Here is a 16974-nt window from a genome sequence, read left to right as displayed (position 1 = left end):
TGTTGAGAAATGGGAGTGGGCAACCCAGGGCGGCTGTGGGGTTCTGAGGGGTCGTCTTAGCCTGGCACTTCCAAGCAGCGCACTTGCTGCTGGATTAGTGCCATGAGGCTGTTTCTGTGACATTTGGTGCTTGCAAAGTCTTCCAGCCACCACTTGCATATTGACAGGTCAGATGGGTGGAATCCTTCACACTGGAGGTGGGGGCATGGTTTGGGGGAAGGGGGGTGGAAAGGCAATTAGAGTGCCCTCCTCATCATCCTCACTTAGGAGGTCCTTGGTGAATGTTTGTCACCCTCGATGCCCCAGCAACAGAGGCCATAGAGTCACATGTCTGGTCCTTTAGAGGAAGGGAAGGACTTTTGGGGCTGGGGGGCTGCAAGGAATGTCCTGGGGGGTTGGGGCAGGTGAGGCTCCGTGGAGGTGACATGGCTGTGCTTGGGCAGGAAGGGGAGGGGGACGGAGATCCATCTCCACCCAGGGAGTGTGATCTGATTCTCCTGGGGGGGCTGTGCTTGGGGGGTTCCCCATCCTCTGACTGCTTCCCCCCTTCAGATCTTGTTCCTCCAGCCTCCAAGGGGCAGTACTGACAAGTGCTCATCCACATTCCTCTCCCCAGCTGTGGGCTGGCCTGGGGGCCTGGGCGCCATTCCCAGCCCACAAGTTCTTCCAGGGTTGAGTTGGGGCAGGATTTGGACTTCCCAGATCCCCTTTGCCCTTGGTTTTAACACTTTAACTGGGACCCGAGGCCACCCAGGAGAAGGACTGGGATGAGTCAGCCTGCTACCCAGGCTTGGAAATGAGAGGGAAGAAGGAGAAAGAAGATACATAGGCAGCCTCCTTAGCAGTCCCAGGAGTTTTACATTGAGTCAGGGGATGGAGTTCCCATGGTGGCTCAGCGGTAATGAACCTGACTAGTATCCACGAGGATGTGGGTTCAATCCCTGGCCTCCCTCAGTGGGTTAAGGATCTGACATTGCCGTGAGTGGTGGTGTAGGTCACAGATGTGGCTCGGATCCTGTGTGACTGTGGCTGTGGCTAGGCCGGCAGCTGCAGCTCTGTTTGGATTACTAGCCTGGGAACCTCCATATGCTACAAGTGCAACTCTTAAAAAAAAAAAAAATTGGCTCAGGGGATACAACACCCCAGTCAACTCCAGCTGCCTGCAGCTGCTAACTATAAGAGGCAGAGCCGCTGGGGAACTGGAACTGGCTGGTGGGGCAAATACTGGAGGGTTCAAGGAAGGAGCTGCACATGCAACAGGGAGAAGTGTTGGGAGACCCTGACCTACCTTGCTCCCCTCCCCTCCCAGATGGGGTCTCCCAAGAGGTGTAAGGGGGCAGTGAAAGGGGTGCCCTGTCTTGCCTATAGGAGTTGGGATGCAGGAGCCACGGGCAGAGCAACTAATAAGCCTTGAGTCTGGTCCACCTTGTGGTGACTGATTTAAGAGAAGCAGTGTCTTCTGTAAAATCGGTTTGACAGCAGCACCTGGACTGCTTACAACCGGGCTGTGGTAAGGCTTGTGGGATGGGGTGTGCAATGGGCCGTTCACTGTGTCTGCAGTAGTAACAATCACCCAAGACCTCCTTCTAGGACAGGGCCTCCAGGCAGCTTGTTCCAGGGAGGAGGGGCGAAGCCATCTGAGCACTGAATGCAAACTCCGGGTGGACAATGAGCCAGGATGTCTCAGTGGGCTTACCGCTTCGTGGATACTTGTGTGTGTCCTTAAATGTGTGTACACAGCCACCTGCTCCTGGAGGGTCTGACACACTAGGTGACTCCAGGGACCCCTGGACTTGTGGGGCCCAGCAGTGGCCCAAACTTTCCTTTCCAGGGAGGAGCAGAAGTAGAAGTAAAAGGAGAAAGAGGTGGTTAGGGAGGTTTGTGGGCAAGACATCAAGGAACTGAAAATGCCTCCAACCCCAAACAACAGGTCACAAGGTCTGAGGTCTGGCTAGAGAATCATTTATTAATGGCCTTCCCAGAAGAAATAAAATGGAAATCCGGAGAAAAACAAGGGTATGACCAACAAAGCAAGCCCTTTTCTCCTCCAGGAAAGAAACAAATTCTGAACCTTTCATAACCTTGCTAAGGAGCTGAAATTTGCAAACCCAGATAAACATCTGGGCAGCTCTGGGGCCCCAGATGGCTTCCTGGGGACTCAGCCCAAAGCCCCCACCTCCAGCCCTGCCCAGACAACTCCCAAGGGAGGTTGTTGACACAGGCAGGGCCTCCTGTGGTTCCCATGGGAAGCTGACTTCCGGGTTGGCTGAGGGGAGGTTTCTGGGGCCCACTAGGCCCCGTGGGAGCATCTTGGAGGGTAACAAAATACCAGGGGGCACACAGGGGCCTGCAGGCTTTCCGGGATTGTTTCCAGCTGTTCGGCAGGAATGTCAGGCACTTCTGGGGGCCGGCAAGCTTGTAGAAGCACTTAGTTTGGAAGCAGCCTACAAATCCCTCCAGGACTGCTCCCCTCGAGGCGTCCCAGCCCCCTTTGGTGGGTGGGGTGTGGGAGCCTTCCCTGCAGGCTTTGCCTTCCGGTAGTAGTTGAAGCGCTTGAAGGCCTCCAGGTCCCGGTGGGCGCACATGATCAGCCGGCTGCATGGAAATGGGCCCAAGCTGTGTTCCACTCAAGGTAGAGTGGGGCTGCGCCTCACCCCCAGGCACATCGGCTTACTCACACACTCGTGTACTTGCGGGTCACACACACAGAGACATCTACTTGTGCATAACCAGAATCTGCCTGCTGCAGGGCAGGTTGTGACCCTTCTAGCCCCTCTTCAGAACCTAGCAACTCTGCAAAGATCAGGTCTATGACACAACAGGCTGGGGCCCAGGAGCAGAGGGGCTTCCTGGAGGCCAACCCTGGCACCTGAATCTCCTGCTGCCCTGGAAGCGACCTCCATCCTCCCAAGGCCCCATCCCCGTCCCACGGATCTGGGGACCCGAGCCCAGCCCTTACTTCAGGTTGGAGAGCTCGATGACGAGGCCGCGCACGGTCTCTGTTGCGTCCTCCATCCTGGCGGCTTCACAGGTCTTGATCCCCACTTGGGTCCTGGAGGGAAGGGAGGAAGAGCGAGAGGCCAGGCCTCACTGGGCAGTCCCACCAAGCTCCGTTCTGGGGGACTTTGCTGGTTCTCAGCGATCTTCTCCAGAGAAGAGCACCTTTGACAGCTATGAACCTCCTGAGGCAAAGCCCTGGTGGCCTGCCCAACTGGCTCTACTGCCAAAAGCACACCCAGAATCCAGCCACTTTTTCTACCACCACGGCCCTTGTCTGACAGATGCCATAGCACCCTGCGCCCCCAGCTCCAGCCGGTCACCCTTGTGGCATGGGAGTGGTGGGGGTCGGGGCTGTGGAAATGGAAACTCAGCCCAGAGCCCACCATCTGCTGCAGCTCCAGACCTCCATCCCCTCCCTCAGTCCCCCTCCCCTCTGCTCCAGCCACACTGAATTCCTGACCATTCCCTGAGCACTTCTTAGGGCTCTGGAATGTTCTTTCCTGAATATCTCCTCCTGGTGTGGGAGGGGGGGACAGGGAGAAGGTGGGGGAAGGATCCCTCCCCATCACCACAGGTTAAAATGTTAACCCCTTCCCTGCTGACTTTTCTCCCCAACACCCTTCCATCTGACCACCTAATTAGTTTGTCTCTCACTTACCCCTCTCCCACCCCCACAAGAGAGAAGCTTCTTGTTTTGTCCCAAGCAGCATCCCTGGTGCTCAGAGCAGTTCCTGCTGCCCAGCTTGGCAGCATATCCTGGGCTGTCACTGTGGGAATTCTGGTTCCACTCCACCTGCCTCGGTTACCCTGAGGTGCTGGCCAGCCTGGGCCTCAGTCCCTTGTGTGTCTCACTCAGCCACAGGCCAGAGAACCTGACCCCAGGACCCACCTGGGGGCTTCCAGCCAGATTCAGACACAAATCTCCTTCTTCTCTGCTCAAACAATAGTGGGACCACTTTGACTAAACTGCCTCTGGTCCCTGCCCCATGCAGGGTGTATGGGTGTATGTGTGCGCGTGTGTTGAGGGGGCTGGGGGAGGGGGCAACAGGTGGTACAACAGGTACTATTTACAGATGTGTGCATGGCCTCCCTCCACCCTGAGGAGGAGGAGGGGGAGAAGGAAGAGGAAAGAGACAAACTCCGGCAAGGGCTGCATCCCTAATCCCTCCCTCCACACTTGCCAGACAGAAAGAGAAACTTGGCCATAAATAATCTATAAGCTGCCGCTCTGCAGAGAGGCCAGTTCAAGTGCAAGGTAATAGGAGAGGACTGTTGCCCCGTGCTAGCTGCCAGCAAGGCTGGGAGAAAGGACACCAAAGGAAATGATGGACTGTGAGAGGCTCTGGGGTAGGGGGAGAGGACCTCCCAACACATGCATGCGAACACACACACTCCACCGCTGGAGGGTACAGCAAACCCAGCGCCTTCAGGAAGGAGAGAAGGTGGGCTGCCTTGGGGAACAGAAAAAGCAGGAAATAAGAGGGGACCGGGAGTTCCTGTCGTGGTGCAGCAGAAACAAATCTGACTAGGAACCATGAGATTGCGGGTTCGATCTGCGGCCTCATTCAGTGAGTTAAGGATCCAGCATTGCCGTGAGCTGTGGTGTAGGTCACAGACGCGGCTCAGATCTGGCGTTGCTGTGGCTGTGGTATAGGCCAGCAGCTGCGGCTCCAATTAGACCCCTAGCCTGGGAACCTCCATATGTCGCAGATGCAGTCCTGAAAAGACAAAAGACAAACAAACAAACAAACAAACCACTCACAAATGAAAAAAAAAAGAGGGTACAGGTCAGAGACTCTGGAGGGCCTGTGGGTGCCCAAGCAGGAATAACCCCAAGGTCATGTGGGGCCAGTGGTTCTTAGCTCTGTCTGGGTTCCCCCACCACCACACAGAGTCAGGAAATCTCTAGACCTTCTCTCCAGAATAACATACAATGTGCATTAAAATAGCCTCAGAGCTGGGGGCATGATCCCAGGGGTCCTTGCAATAGATGCCAGCTTAGGGGCAGATTGCTGACTTCCAGGTCTCCACTCGCAGGGAACAGGGGACATGCACAGTTTGTAAGCTGCAGTGTAGCATTCTTACTGGACTAAGGAAAGTTAAGGTCCCTGGAGGGAGAGCCAGGGCACCCTCTGTCACACTCATCTGCAGAATGGGGGCTCACAGGGCTGGGGAGTGGGAGAGTGAGGGGGCTCTGATGCCAGGAAAGCAGCCACACACACACACACCCCAGCAGGGACAAAAGAGGACTCCTGCCAGGACAAGGGTCCTGAGGTGGCTTCCCACTCTGCCTACCTCAGCTGGGCCTCGGCAAAGGGATTTCCGTCAGCACATGGACTGGTGCCAGGGCAACAAGGGCCCAGCCCGCTCCCTGCAGGAAACAACTGGAAAGAGAGAGCACACATACACACAGGTGAACGACCTAGCTGGGTGTGCTCTGCATAGGGAAGGAAAAGTCACACAGGGGAGGTATGGCATCTCTTTTGCCCGCACCCCCTTGACCTTTCTCCCCACAATGAGGCCAGACTTCTGCACAGAAAAAGTATCCAGGGTGGGGACGGGTGCCATGACGATCAGACCCAGGAGCCACCGGCCCTGGCCACTCTCACCCATCCTCCTCAGAAAGAGAGCAGAAGGGCAATACTGGGTCTCACCCCAGGGTCCTCTTTGGGGCCCGCGCCTTCTGACAGGCTGATCTGTACCGGCGTGTGGCTCCATCCCTGACAGCTGAGGTCTGGTGCTGTGTGCAGCTTGTCCTGCCATATTTAGAGGGGTACAGAGAAACTCCTGAGGGCTGGTGCCTGCGGGTAAGGTGGGTATCTGGCGTGGAAGGGAAGAGGTCAACCAAATAAACTACGAGTTTCATGTCAGGAAAAGATTTTGCAGATATATTTCAAAGAGAAAATTCATAATTAATAGGGGAGGCAGGCAGATAACCCTGAGTAGCTTAAATTTCTAAATGTCAGTGGTGGTTTAATTTTCATGGAAAATGTCAGGCTCGATCAAGGAGGTGACGTTATGTCCCTCAGAAAGAGGCAGAGAGGCTGAGGTTACCCAGGGCTGTCGGGCCTCTTCTGAGGAGACCAAAGTCCTGGGGAGAGGGTTGGATTGAGGGGCATGAGCTCGACCTGCAAAGGGTCCCTGAACCCAAAGGATTGGACATGAAGGACTGTCTGCAGCCCAGTGGCTCTCACTTGGGGACAACCCCACCCTACAACCCCCCCCCCCCCCAGACACTTCACAAGGTCTGGAAACACTTGGTTGTCACACCTTGGGGAAAGGGTGCTCCCAGCGCCTGGAGGGTAGGGGCTGGGGATGCTGCTCAACACCCTACGGTGCACAGGACAGCGATCTGGCTCCCAGTGTTGCCAGTGCCAGAGCTGGGGAGCCTGCTGTGGACAATGCAGTTTTGGAGTTCCCACTGTGGTGCAATGGGATTGGTGGCATCTTGGGAGCACTGGAACGCCGGTTTGATCCCCCGCCCGGCACAGTGGGTTAAAGATCTGGCATTGCTGCAGCTGTGGCACAGGTCGTGACTGTCGCTCAGATCTGATCCCTGGCCTGGGAACTCCATCTGCCTCAGAGCAGCAAAAAAAAAAAAAAAAAAAAAAAAAAAAGAAAAGAAAAAAAATGCAGTTTTTTCTGTGTGCCAGACTTTTATGGAGGTGACTCTGTGACTTAAAATACAATTTAAACAAGAAAAAGTGTCCTCCTGCTTTCTATCTGATTATGGCAGCCCAGATTCAAGGGGTGGAGGGGACACAAGGAAAAATATTTTGCAACCTTGTGAATGGTAAGAGCCTGCTTTACTCCAAATAATTTGAGTTTACAAGGAAAGTGTTGGGAAATTACTCCCCTACGCCCTGTCTTAAGACTGATTCTATTTGTAAAAGCATAAGTGTTAAATTAAGTTAAAGGGAAGCCAAATGACTTTTTTTTTTGGCACGCTTGTGGCATGCAGAAGTTCCTGGGTCAGGGATGGAACCCTTGCCACACAGCAGTGATAATGCCAGATCCTTTAACCACTGGGCCTCCAGGGAATTCCAAACCAATGATTCTTCAAAAAAAGTAAAAATAAAAAACAATTTGATGCTGCAGATTTACCCAACTCACAGCATCGTTCATGGTCATGAGACATTTTCTCCTTCCCAACAGATTGGTAACTATGGCTCCCATCAGGGTTGCATAAACTTTTGTCATGACAAGGGTGGTGCTTATATTAAATGTGTGGGGGCCACTTCTGTGGGCCCTGAGAGGGACTTGAGAGTGTTTCAAATGATGCTCGTTATGGGCATAGGGAGGATCCACTGGCTCTGGGGTGAGTGTCAGGTCCCAAGGGAGCTACGATGAGAAGGAAACACCAGGCTTTCTGGGGAGGGCACTTCTGCTGTGAGTACCCAGTTCCCCTCCAGCTGGGCCACCATGAGGTCAAGGGCCACTCTCTCCATCCCACCTGCATTCTGTTCTCACGTGTCCTTGCCCATGGGGCCTTTCTGCCAGGGGCCATCAGGAACCTTCCCATGGGAACCTGTGCCTGGGTCGCCCTGACTTGTTCAGGAATGCCCAGTGTCAAAACAAAATGCGACTGAGTGTCAGCAGCCTTGTCAGGGCAGCGCCTCCTCCCCAGCGGGCCTGTTCAACCGGCTGTCTGCCGGGTCCCCTGCACTGATGCTGCTGATTCCTTGGTGATTTCAGAGTGTGGCTGCAGGCGGCATGTCTGGGAGCCCTCCTTTGCCCAACATCCCAACTGCCTCCCCAGCCTTCTCCCTCAGCCACTGCCCAAGAGGCCAGAGACTGAGGATGACTTAGCTCTTCTTTCCAAGAGAGGCGTTTGCATTAAAGGGATGAGGCTTTAATGATAAAGTTTCAGCTCTGTCAGGACCTGAGAACCTACCTCTCCCCAGAGACCACATTCAAACATTACGTGAGCTGCCCTGTGACTCGCTTTCTGTGATCTTGCTCTTCTGGTGATCACAGCAACATGCAATAGCTGGTACTAGGATGCAGGGCCGAGGCAGGGAGGGCTGGGTCTGAAATGTCACTGAGTAGGCTAATGTCACAAGTGACCCCCGGCCATCCCTCAGGAAGGCAGAGCCTGAGACCCAAGTGTGCTTGACCCGGCCACATTCCCCTCCGTGGTCAGAACAGCTGTCTTTCTTCAGCTAGGCGCTAGATTTGGTCCTTTGCTTGTTTGGGGGCTGTGTCATATGAAAAGACTCTTTAAAAGGCTGAAATGATGGTACAAAATGCTTCCTCTGGGAGAGGCAGGCAAGAACGGTGCTACTAAAAAACCTCACAGGGGTAGGAACCCCTGATCTATTCACTCCTGGCACAGAGCAGGCTCTCACATCTTAAAAAGAAAGCATTTTAAAACAATCCCTCAAATGAAGTTTTGAGACAGGGACAGCCAAAGAAGTCTCGTTTGTGAAGCAACTTGAGCTCTGCATTCACTCGAGGACAGAAAAGCTGAGGCACAGCTAGAATCAGGCCAACCTGGGCGTAGACCCAGCCTCCTCCCCTCCCAGCTACCTCACCTGGGGCAGGTGCCTGATCTTCTCCAATCTCTCAGCCGCACCCAGTGTATGAAAGAGAACCGCCTATATATCAGGGTGAGACTGAAAAGCACTTAGCTCAGGCTCAGGTGCACCAGCGGCCAGGGATGTGGTGTTTCCCTGGAGGTGGGTGGCAGGGCCAAAGCAAGGCTGCCACCTACCCCGACAAGGGACCGCCAACAGCCAGCACAGGCTCAGCAGGCAGATCCCTGAAGGAAGCAAAGCCTTTACAAATTCCTATAAACAAACTAAATTCCATGTATATGTTTGAACAAGAATTGTATCGGGGCCCCCAAATGACCCTAAAGCTGGGCAAAGTTTCTTTCCAGTGGGGGAGTGACGTCCCCTCTCCTTTTGGTCTGGCAACCATTATACATCCCCAGGAACCTGCAGCCAGAGTAGGACCCTGAAGCAGGGAGGGGGCAGGTGCACCAGGGGCTCTCCCTAGGCTGACAAAATACGTGTGTATCACGTCCTGGGGCTCTTCAGTTCCCACCAAGACAGGCCTTCATAGAAAGCCAGGTCTGTCCTTTCTAGAATATCACTGACTCCACACCCACGGAAGCTATTACTCAGGCCTCTGGTCTCATCTGCTGTACAAACAGACCACCACATGCCCAACTTTCCCCCACTATTGGGTGGTTTAGGAGGACTCATGGCCACGACACCTGCAACAGGACACCTGGCTGTCACTGCAGGAAGTTCTTTTTTTTTTTTTTGGTCTTTTGTTGTTGTTGTTATTGTTGTTGTTGTTGCTATTTCTTGGGCCGCTCCCGCGGCATATGGAGGTTCCCAAGCTAGGGGTTGAATTGGAACTGTAGCCACAGGCCTACGCCAGAGCCACAGCCAGAGCCACAGCAACGCGGGATCCAAGCAGTGTCTGGGACCTACACCACAGCTCACAGCAACACCAGATCGTTAACCCACTGAGCAAGGGCAGGGACCGAACCCACAACCTCATGGTTCCTAGTTGGATTCGTTAACCACTGCGCCACGACGGGAACTCCCACTGAGGGAAGTTCTTACCTGCTCAGGTGGGGCTTCGAAGCCAAGGCTTTCCAGGGCATTCTGTATCTGACTGTCTGGCAGGAAGTCAAGTTCCATGGCTGGGGATTCCCCCCAGAAGGCCTGCTCTGAAGAGTCAGGAGGTTGCTCAGGCTGGCCTGCCAGGCCTGCGGGGGCATCTGGGATGCCCTGGTGTGTCCCAGCATCCTGGGGAGGGCCAGCCACTGCTTCTCTGTACACCAGTGGAGCAGAGGCTCCAAAGGACAAACTGAGCCCCTTGAAGTCTTGTTTGCAGCCCTGGCTCCCTAACTTGGCTGCTTTTTCACTCTCAGGCTGCGATGGCAAAGGTGGTGAGCACACACCTCCTATCTCCTCTTGACCCTGGCCTGGCACCTGTGTCTGGCCAACACCTGGACCCATTTCCAAGGCTAAAGGGCCAGAATTCCCAGCACCTATTGGGGGCTCCTGGATCTCCTGAGCTAGAGCCAGGGAGGCTCCTAGGACCCCTGGGACATCACCAGGGGGCTTGTCTTCATTCCTGGCCTCCCCTTTGCCCCCTGTGATCTCCCCAGCGAGAGGCATGCAGACAGGCAGGGCCCTGCTGCGGCCTCCATCAGGAGCCTTCCCACTGGGAGAGGCAGGCACCCTAGTGTTGACCTCCCTGCCTGGCCCGGCCACCTCCAGAGTCCTCTGTTCCGGCTCAGTGGGGTCTATGTTCACATCTGCTATGACCACAGGTCCAAGGGGAGAGTGTCTTGGGCTGCTACAGCTCCATTCTGCTTCCCCACCAGTTCTGCTGGGTGTCTGCATAGGGTCAGGAGGGCCCTGGGCTGCAAATCCTTCCTCCTGGCCACCCTCAGGCAGGTCAGCCCCTGCTCCTCCTCGGGCATCTCTCTCCTGGAAGGCTCCTTGGTCTGGCTCCTTTTCCTCAACAGCCTTGCCTGGCAGGTGCTTGTGCTGGCTGTGATCACCTGGAGCCCAGTCATCCTCTGTGCTCCCATCATCTGGCATGTTCCCCCTGTGCTCTGACAAGTGGTCCTGGCTGGTCCGCTCTGAGGCCAAGGGCACCGACCCACACTCTGAAGAGGGGCTGGTGGAGGCAGAGGGCTGAGGGTCCCCACTGCCAGGCACGGGGCTTTGACTGTTCAGCTTGGGGTAGGTACTGTCTGCCTGGATCTGGTCTTCTGGGTCCCTGGCTTCCTGGAGGGCAAGCCCTGGGGACTCCTCCTGAGGCTGGTTTCTGGCCTGCTGGGCACTGGGCTCTGGCAGGGTTTCCTGTGGAGAGAAGAAGACTCAGTCTTGGGCCTTCGATAATAACCTCTCTGAAGATTTTTCTAGTCCCTACTGCCCCTGTACAAAGCCCAAGATACTCCACAGATGACAGTGCATCCAAGTAGGAATCAGTACTAATGCTGGGCAGAGCTTTGTGCTGGGGGCTGGAGGGAGAATCAGAAGCAAGGTAACCCCCTTCTATCAGCTCCATCTCCCCACCAGCACCAGACATATGCAGGTTCCTGGGAAGATCAAAGATATAAAAGTCAAGGAAGTCCTGTGGTTCACATCAGTGTCAATGTCAATTGCCTGGTGTTGCTGATAGACTACAGCTAAGTAACATGTTACCACTGGGGGATGCTGGGAGAGGACACACATGGGCCTCTCTGTGCTGCTTTGTTTTTATTTATTTTTGGCTGTGCCCATGGCATGTGGAAGTTCCCGGGCCAGGGATCAAGCCCACGCCACAGCAGTGGCTCGCAACCTGAGCTGCTGCAATGACTACACTGGATCCTTAACCCTCTGTTTTCAACTGTGCTAAAATACACATAAGCTAAAATTCACCATTTTAATCATTTTAGCGTGCACAGTTCAGTGGAATTAAGTCCATTTAAACTGTCATGCAACCATACGCCATCCATTGCCAGAACTCTTTCATTTTCCCAAACTGAAACTCTAACTTCCCATTAAACACTAACTTCCCATTCCCCCCCCCTCAGCCTACCTCCTGTGGAATCTAGAATATGACCTCTCTAGGGACCTCGTACAAGTGGGATTATACAGCATCTGTTGCTGTGTGACTGACTTATTTCACTTAGCATAACGTCCTCCTGGTTCATCCACGTTGTAGTATGTGTCAGAATACCTCTCCTTTTTAAGGCTGAATAATATCCCGTTGTGTGAATACAACACATTTTGTTCAATCATTCATTCACCTGTTAATGGATACTTGGATTGCCTCACCTCTGGCTACTGAGAATAATGCTGCAGTGAACGTGGACGTACAATTGTCTGTTCCCTTGTGTGGATATACAACATCTTGTTTATCCATTCATTCGTCAATGGACACTTGGGTCCACACTGTTTTTGCAACTTCCTCTGAGTCCATATAATGCCCTGGAGATCCATCCAGGTAGTTATGTTCCTCATAACTAGTTTGTTCCTTTTTTTTCTTTGTCTTTTTAGGGCCGTTCCCTCGGCACATGGAGGCTCCCAGGCTAGGGGTCAAATCAGAGCTGTAGCTGCCGGCCTACACCAGAGCCACAGCAACACGGGATCCAAGCTGCGTCTGCGACCTACACCACAGCTCAGGGCAACACCAGATCCTTAACCCAGAGTGAGGCCAGGGATCGAACCCACATCCTCTTGGATGCTAGTTGGGTTCGTTAACCGCTGAGACACGATGGGAATTCCTAGTTTGTTCCTTTTTAATTGCTGGGTTGTTCCATGCTGTGGATAGACCATGATTTGTTCAGCCATTCACCCACTGAAGGATATCCAGAGTGTTCCCGGTCAGAGGCAATAACAAACGCAACTGCTAGGAATGGCCATCGCTCATTTTAGGGGTGTCTGTTCCAGAGACATGGTGATCCCTGAGCTCGCAGGGTCAAGAACAAGAGAGTGTGCTGTAAACGCCCTCATGCAGGCTTGAGCAAAAGCTTCTGAGCAGCAAAGGGGGTCAGGGATAGAATGTGGGCTGTCTTTCTGAATTTCACTAATTTCATGCAACTTGGGGAAGAAAGCTCTGAACTGGACAGCTTCAGTGTAGGCCTGCAAGTTGCCAGCATGGCATCTGCTGTCCAGAGACATTTGTAATGCCGAAAATGGGAGGGAGTGGGTGGTGGAGAGGTGTGGGGTTAGCCACTGACAAAGCCAAGGTTGAACTCGGCTGCTGAGGCTGGGCCAAAGGGTGGCTCATCTAGGGGGCTCAGCCTGGCTGACAGCAGGGCCTTACCGAGCTAAAGGCCCCACCCCCTGGGTCCTCTTCTCTCCTCTCTGCTTGTCTTGTCACTGTCTTCCTGGCTTTTGCAAACTGGGGGACGAACCTCTCAACTGAGTTCTGTGAACCAGATACAACAAGAACAAAATAGCAGTAAAGAAAAAGGAGGAACGAGGGCTCAGAAATCAAGCAAGCAAACGCCAGAATCAGTTTCTTTCTTGCCTTCCATCCCCAGCACACACACTCTCACCAGCAGCCACTGACGATGAACAGAGACAAGAACTTGAAGGGAGGCAATGTCTTTTGTACACATGTGAGCCTACAACACAGACTCACCTGGGAAAGAGGGAAGGGCACTGGCTCCTTTTCTGATTGCCTGAGGAGCCTGGAGGGAGCTGCTGCTTCCGTATCTGGAGAGCTGGGAGGACAAAGACAAAATGGAGGAGGGTCTGAACACTGTTAACTTGCATAGTTAGACAAACAGAGAACGAAAAAATCCAAAGGCGAAGTAGTGTTTGGGGTCTCCTAAGAGGGAGCCCCTGGAGCACCCGCTTAGAGAGAGTGAGATGGAGGGGAGCAGTGTCCTGGGGAGCATTTGACTGCTGAGAAGGGTGCGGAGTCCCAGGTCTAGAATCCAAGCTGCCTGCTGTCAGCACCTATAATGCCAGGAACTCTAGCTCCTGAAGTGAGAACAGGAATCCTCATTTGGACTGACACGCCAGACCCCAACTCTGAAAAATTCTAAAGAAGTTATAGATACAAAAAACACAATGTCTATGAGTTCCTGCTGTGGCACAGTGGGTTAATGACCTGGCTCATCTCTGTGGCACCGCTCGTTCGATTCCCAGCCCAGCAGAGTAGGTTAAGGATCCGGCGTTGCTGCAGCTGTGGCAGAGGCTGCAAATGAGGCTTGGATTTGACTCCTGGTCCAAGAACTTCCATGTGCCTCAAGTTCAGCTGGAAAAGGAAAAAAACAAAGTACAGTGTCTAAAAACATGGATGTATTCATAACTGCCGAAATGTGGAAGCAACCAACATAGCCTTCAGTGGGAAAATGGATAAATAAACTGTAGTACATCCAGACGATGGGACAGTATTCAGCGCTAAAAAGAAATGAGCCCTCAGAATTCCCACTGTGGCTCAATGGGTTAAGAACCCGACATAGTGTCCGTGAAGATGTGGGTTTGATCCCTGACCTCATTCAGTGGGTTAAGGATCTGGCGTTGCTGTGCTGTAGGCCAGCAGCTGCAGCTCTGATTCAACTCCTAGCTCAGCAACTTCCATATGCTGAAGGTTTGACCCTGAAAAGAAAAAATAAATAAATAAAAAGAAAAGAAAACAAATGAGCCCTCAAGTCATGAAGACATATGGAGATACCATAGATGCATACTACCATGGGAAAGAAGCCAGTCTGAAAAGGCTGTGTACTGTATGATTCAATCTATGATATTTTGGAAAGGGCAAACTATGGAGACAGTAAAAGATCAGTGGTTACCTGGGCCTGGTGAGGGGGAGATGAATAGGCTAGGATTTTTACAGCAGTGAGAATACTTTGTAAAATACTATAATGATGGATATGTGTCATTACACTTTTGTCCAAACCACAGAACAAACTCTAAAGTAAACTCTTGATTATCATGTGTGGACATAGGTTCACTTTGGTAAAAAACGTACCACTCCAGGAGTTCCCTGGTGGCCTAGTGGGTTAAGGACCCGATACTGTCACTGCAGTGGTGTGGGTTTGATCCCTGGCTGGGGAACTTCTGCCAGAAGTACCTTTCTGGTGAGCGCTGGTGATAACGGGGGCGGAGGGGTGGGGGTGGCGGGAGGCTATGTGTTTGCAGGGGTAGGGGGTATACGGAAATCACTGTACCTTCCTCTCAGTTTTATTGTAAAACTGAAACTGCTCTAAGAAAGAATAGTCTTTAAAAAAAACTGGTGAGGACTTATGGTTAAATCTAAATCAATGTGGCTATGAATACTGTAAAAAAAGATCAAAATCTGGAGCTGAAACTTCATGATTTCAACTTTGGAAGTTGGAGCAGGAAAAAGCATGAAGCTACACTAATGGGCTTGGATCGTGCCAAGGGAGGTTATGGAGACAGAATAAGTCTAGATACTGATAGCAACCGTCTGTTCAAAAATTTTTAATTGGGATGGGTTGTTTGGGCGGCTTCTGGGATACTGGCAGGATTTCACTGCTCAACATAAATGTGTTAAGCTGATTGCTTTATGTTGCTTTTTTCTGTTATATTTCTGCACAGGCAGTATTTCTTAATAGAACATTTAAAAAAGAAAAACAGAGGAGTGGGAACCCACTTCTGTGGATTCTGACTATTCTTATGGACTCAGACAGCAGGGTGAGCGGCAGCCACAACCTCCTCAGCTCTGCTGGCCTCTCCAGGGGTGAGGGGTACAGGGACACTGTCGGGTCTATCTGGGAGAACGGCTTAGGTTTGACATACGGCTCTTCTCTTCATATCACACATGCAGTAGGGCTGCCTTTAGCCCTGAGACTGCAAGACCGCAGATCAGACAGACACACATCCCAGAAAATGGTTCTGTCAGCCGGGCTGTGTGCCTCAATTTTTCACTCAGAAAACCTGTTAGTCCAATCCATGATGCTTCCTCTGAAGACTGCAGGTAGCAGGAACTTTTCTTCCCCTTTTTCCTGCTGCTAGCCCTTTCTACTTTGCTGTAGTTACATGTGGTTTAACCCCATAGGAATAAAAAGATTCTCCAGATCTTTCTTTTCCTCCCACCATGCTTAATTTCACATTTCCTAAGAAAGTAAAGGAATGGGATACCATACTGGTGAAGAGCACAGGAGTGAGACACAGCCAGAACCCCAGGCTGCCTTGTACCAGCTCAGTGGCCCTGGGCAAGTTATTTGATCTCTTGAAGCCTCGGAGTCCTCATCTGCTGAATGGGGATTAAAAAACCGATGTCACAGTGCCATGAGGATTAAATGAGCTGATGTGTGTAAAGTATTTATTATCAGCACACTGTCTAGAACATAAAGATTGTTATTCTCTCTTATGGGTTATTATTTCACCAACCCACAACTACTTCAATTCCTTTTTGATTAAGTAGGAATGTGGGGTAAACATGGATTTGCTCAGCAGGCAGGACAAGTTGCATTCTATAACTAAGTGACCTTGAAAAATTCAAGGTTTTCCCTGCCTATGGTTAAATATCAACCTTTCAGAGTTCCCTTGTGGTGCAGTGTTCCTGCAGCAGCTCATGTCGCTGCTGTGATGCAGGTTCAATCCCTAGCTTAGGAACTTACACAAGCTGCAGGCGTGGCTAAAAATAAATAAAAAGGGAGTTCCCGTTGTGGCCCAGTGGGATACGAACCCGACTAGTATCCAGGTTATGATCCCTGGCCTCGCTCAGTGGGTTAAGGATCCGGCGTTGCCATGAGCTGTGGTGTAGGTTGCAGATGTGGCTTGGATCTGGCGTTGCTGTGGCTGTGGCATAGGTTGGCTTTGAACCTCCATAGGCCACGGGTGTGGCCCTAAAAAGAGAATTTTAAAAAATACAAAAAAAAAATAAAAAATTAAAAAAGAAAAAAAAAAAAAAAGGGCAGCTCAATCCAATGATCCCTGAGGCCCTGGGTGGAGGCACTACACTGGATGGATTGTGTTGGCTGGTCCCCTCCCTTCTGCATCCTGTCCATTAGGCCACTGAGCTGTGCCCACTGTCAGTGGAGAGGTTTGCTAGAACGTTCTGAGATACCTACCTGGAGGCTACCTGTTCTGGTTCCTCCCTGCTCTGCTCTGCAGAGGGAGCAGGTCCTGATCTGCCTTCAGACTCTTCAAGGTGATGCAAATGGCCCAACTTGGAACTTTGGGGGACCCCGTCAGAGTCTTCTAGACTTGAGTTCTTTGGAAGTTTCATAGGACGGATTCCTTCCCCTCCTCCTGTTTTAGAGACAAAAGATGAAAGGGTGAGGATGGAGGGAGCATGCGCAGCCGCAGCCAGGGCTGACAATCAAACACAGCAGGACTACTGATGCAACATGAGCAGGCTTGTGCAAAAGGCAGGAAGGAAATCCCTGCTCTGACACTTGCCTGGAGAGTGAGATGACCCACAAGCTTACATCGCTGTGGTATTCAAAGGTAATTTACCTATGAACTGGTCATGATTCATGCTGAATCTTGAGTTAACATGGTCTGTCAGGGAACCACATGAGACAAACTGGCC

General features: G+C 52.2%; 1 protein-coding gene across 5 annotated transcripts in view; it reads right to left on the bottom strand.

Annotated features, from left to right (window-relative positions):
* Positions 1 to 1952: 1952 nt before the first annotated feature.
* BRME1 (break repair meiotic recombinase recruitment factor 1) overlaps positions 1953 to 16974 on the bottom strand; it is a 21196-nt gene continuing 6174 nt past the window's right edge. For 4 of the 5 annotated variants that reach the window (XM_047776867.1, XM_047776869.1, XM_047776864.1 and 1 more), the window contains 7 exons: positions 16511 to 16691; positions 13105 to 13186; positions 12784 to 12888; positions 9579 to 10832; positions 5296 to 5384; positions 2960 to 3052; positions 1953 to 2595 (listed from right to left, as the gene is read on the bottom strand). In XM_047776867.1, the coding sequence (XP_047632823.1) occupies positions 2445 to 2595; positions 2960 to 3052; positions 5296 to 5384; positions 9579 to 10832; positions 12784 to 12888; positions 13105 to 13186; positions 16511 to 16691 (1955 nt within the window). In that variant the 3' untranslated portion in view covers positions 1953 to 2444. The remainder of the gene's footprint in view (positions 2596 to 2959; positions 3053 to 5295; positions 5385 to 9578; positions 10833 to 12783; positions 12889 to 13104; positions 13187 to 16510; positions 16692 to 16974) is intronic. The other variant, XM_047776865.1, reaches the window with a different exon arrangement.

The sequence above is a fragment of the Phacochoerus africanus genome, chromosome 4, assembly GCF_016906955.1.
Source record: "Phacochoerus africanus isolate WHEZ1 chromosome 4, ROS_Pafr_v1, whole genome shotgun sequence".
In the NCBI taxonomy this organism is placed as follows: domain Eukaryota; kingdom Metazoa; phylum Chordata; class Mammalia; order Artiodactyla; family Suidae; genus Phacochoerus; species Phacochoerus africanus.
Note: the sequence above shows the minus strand (reverse complement) of the source record. Positions and strands in the feature narration are given on the sequence as shown.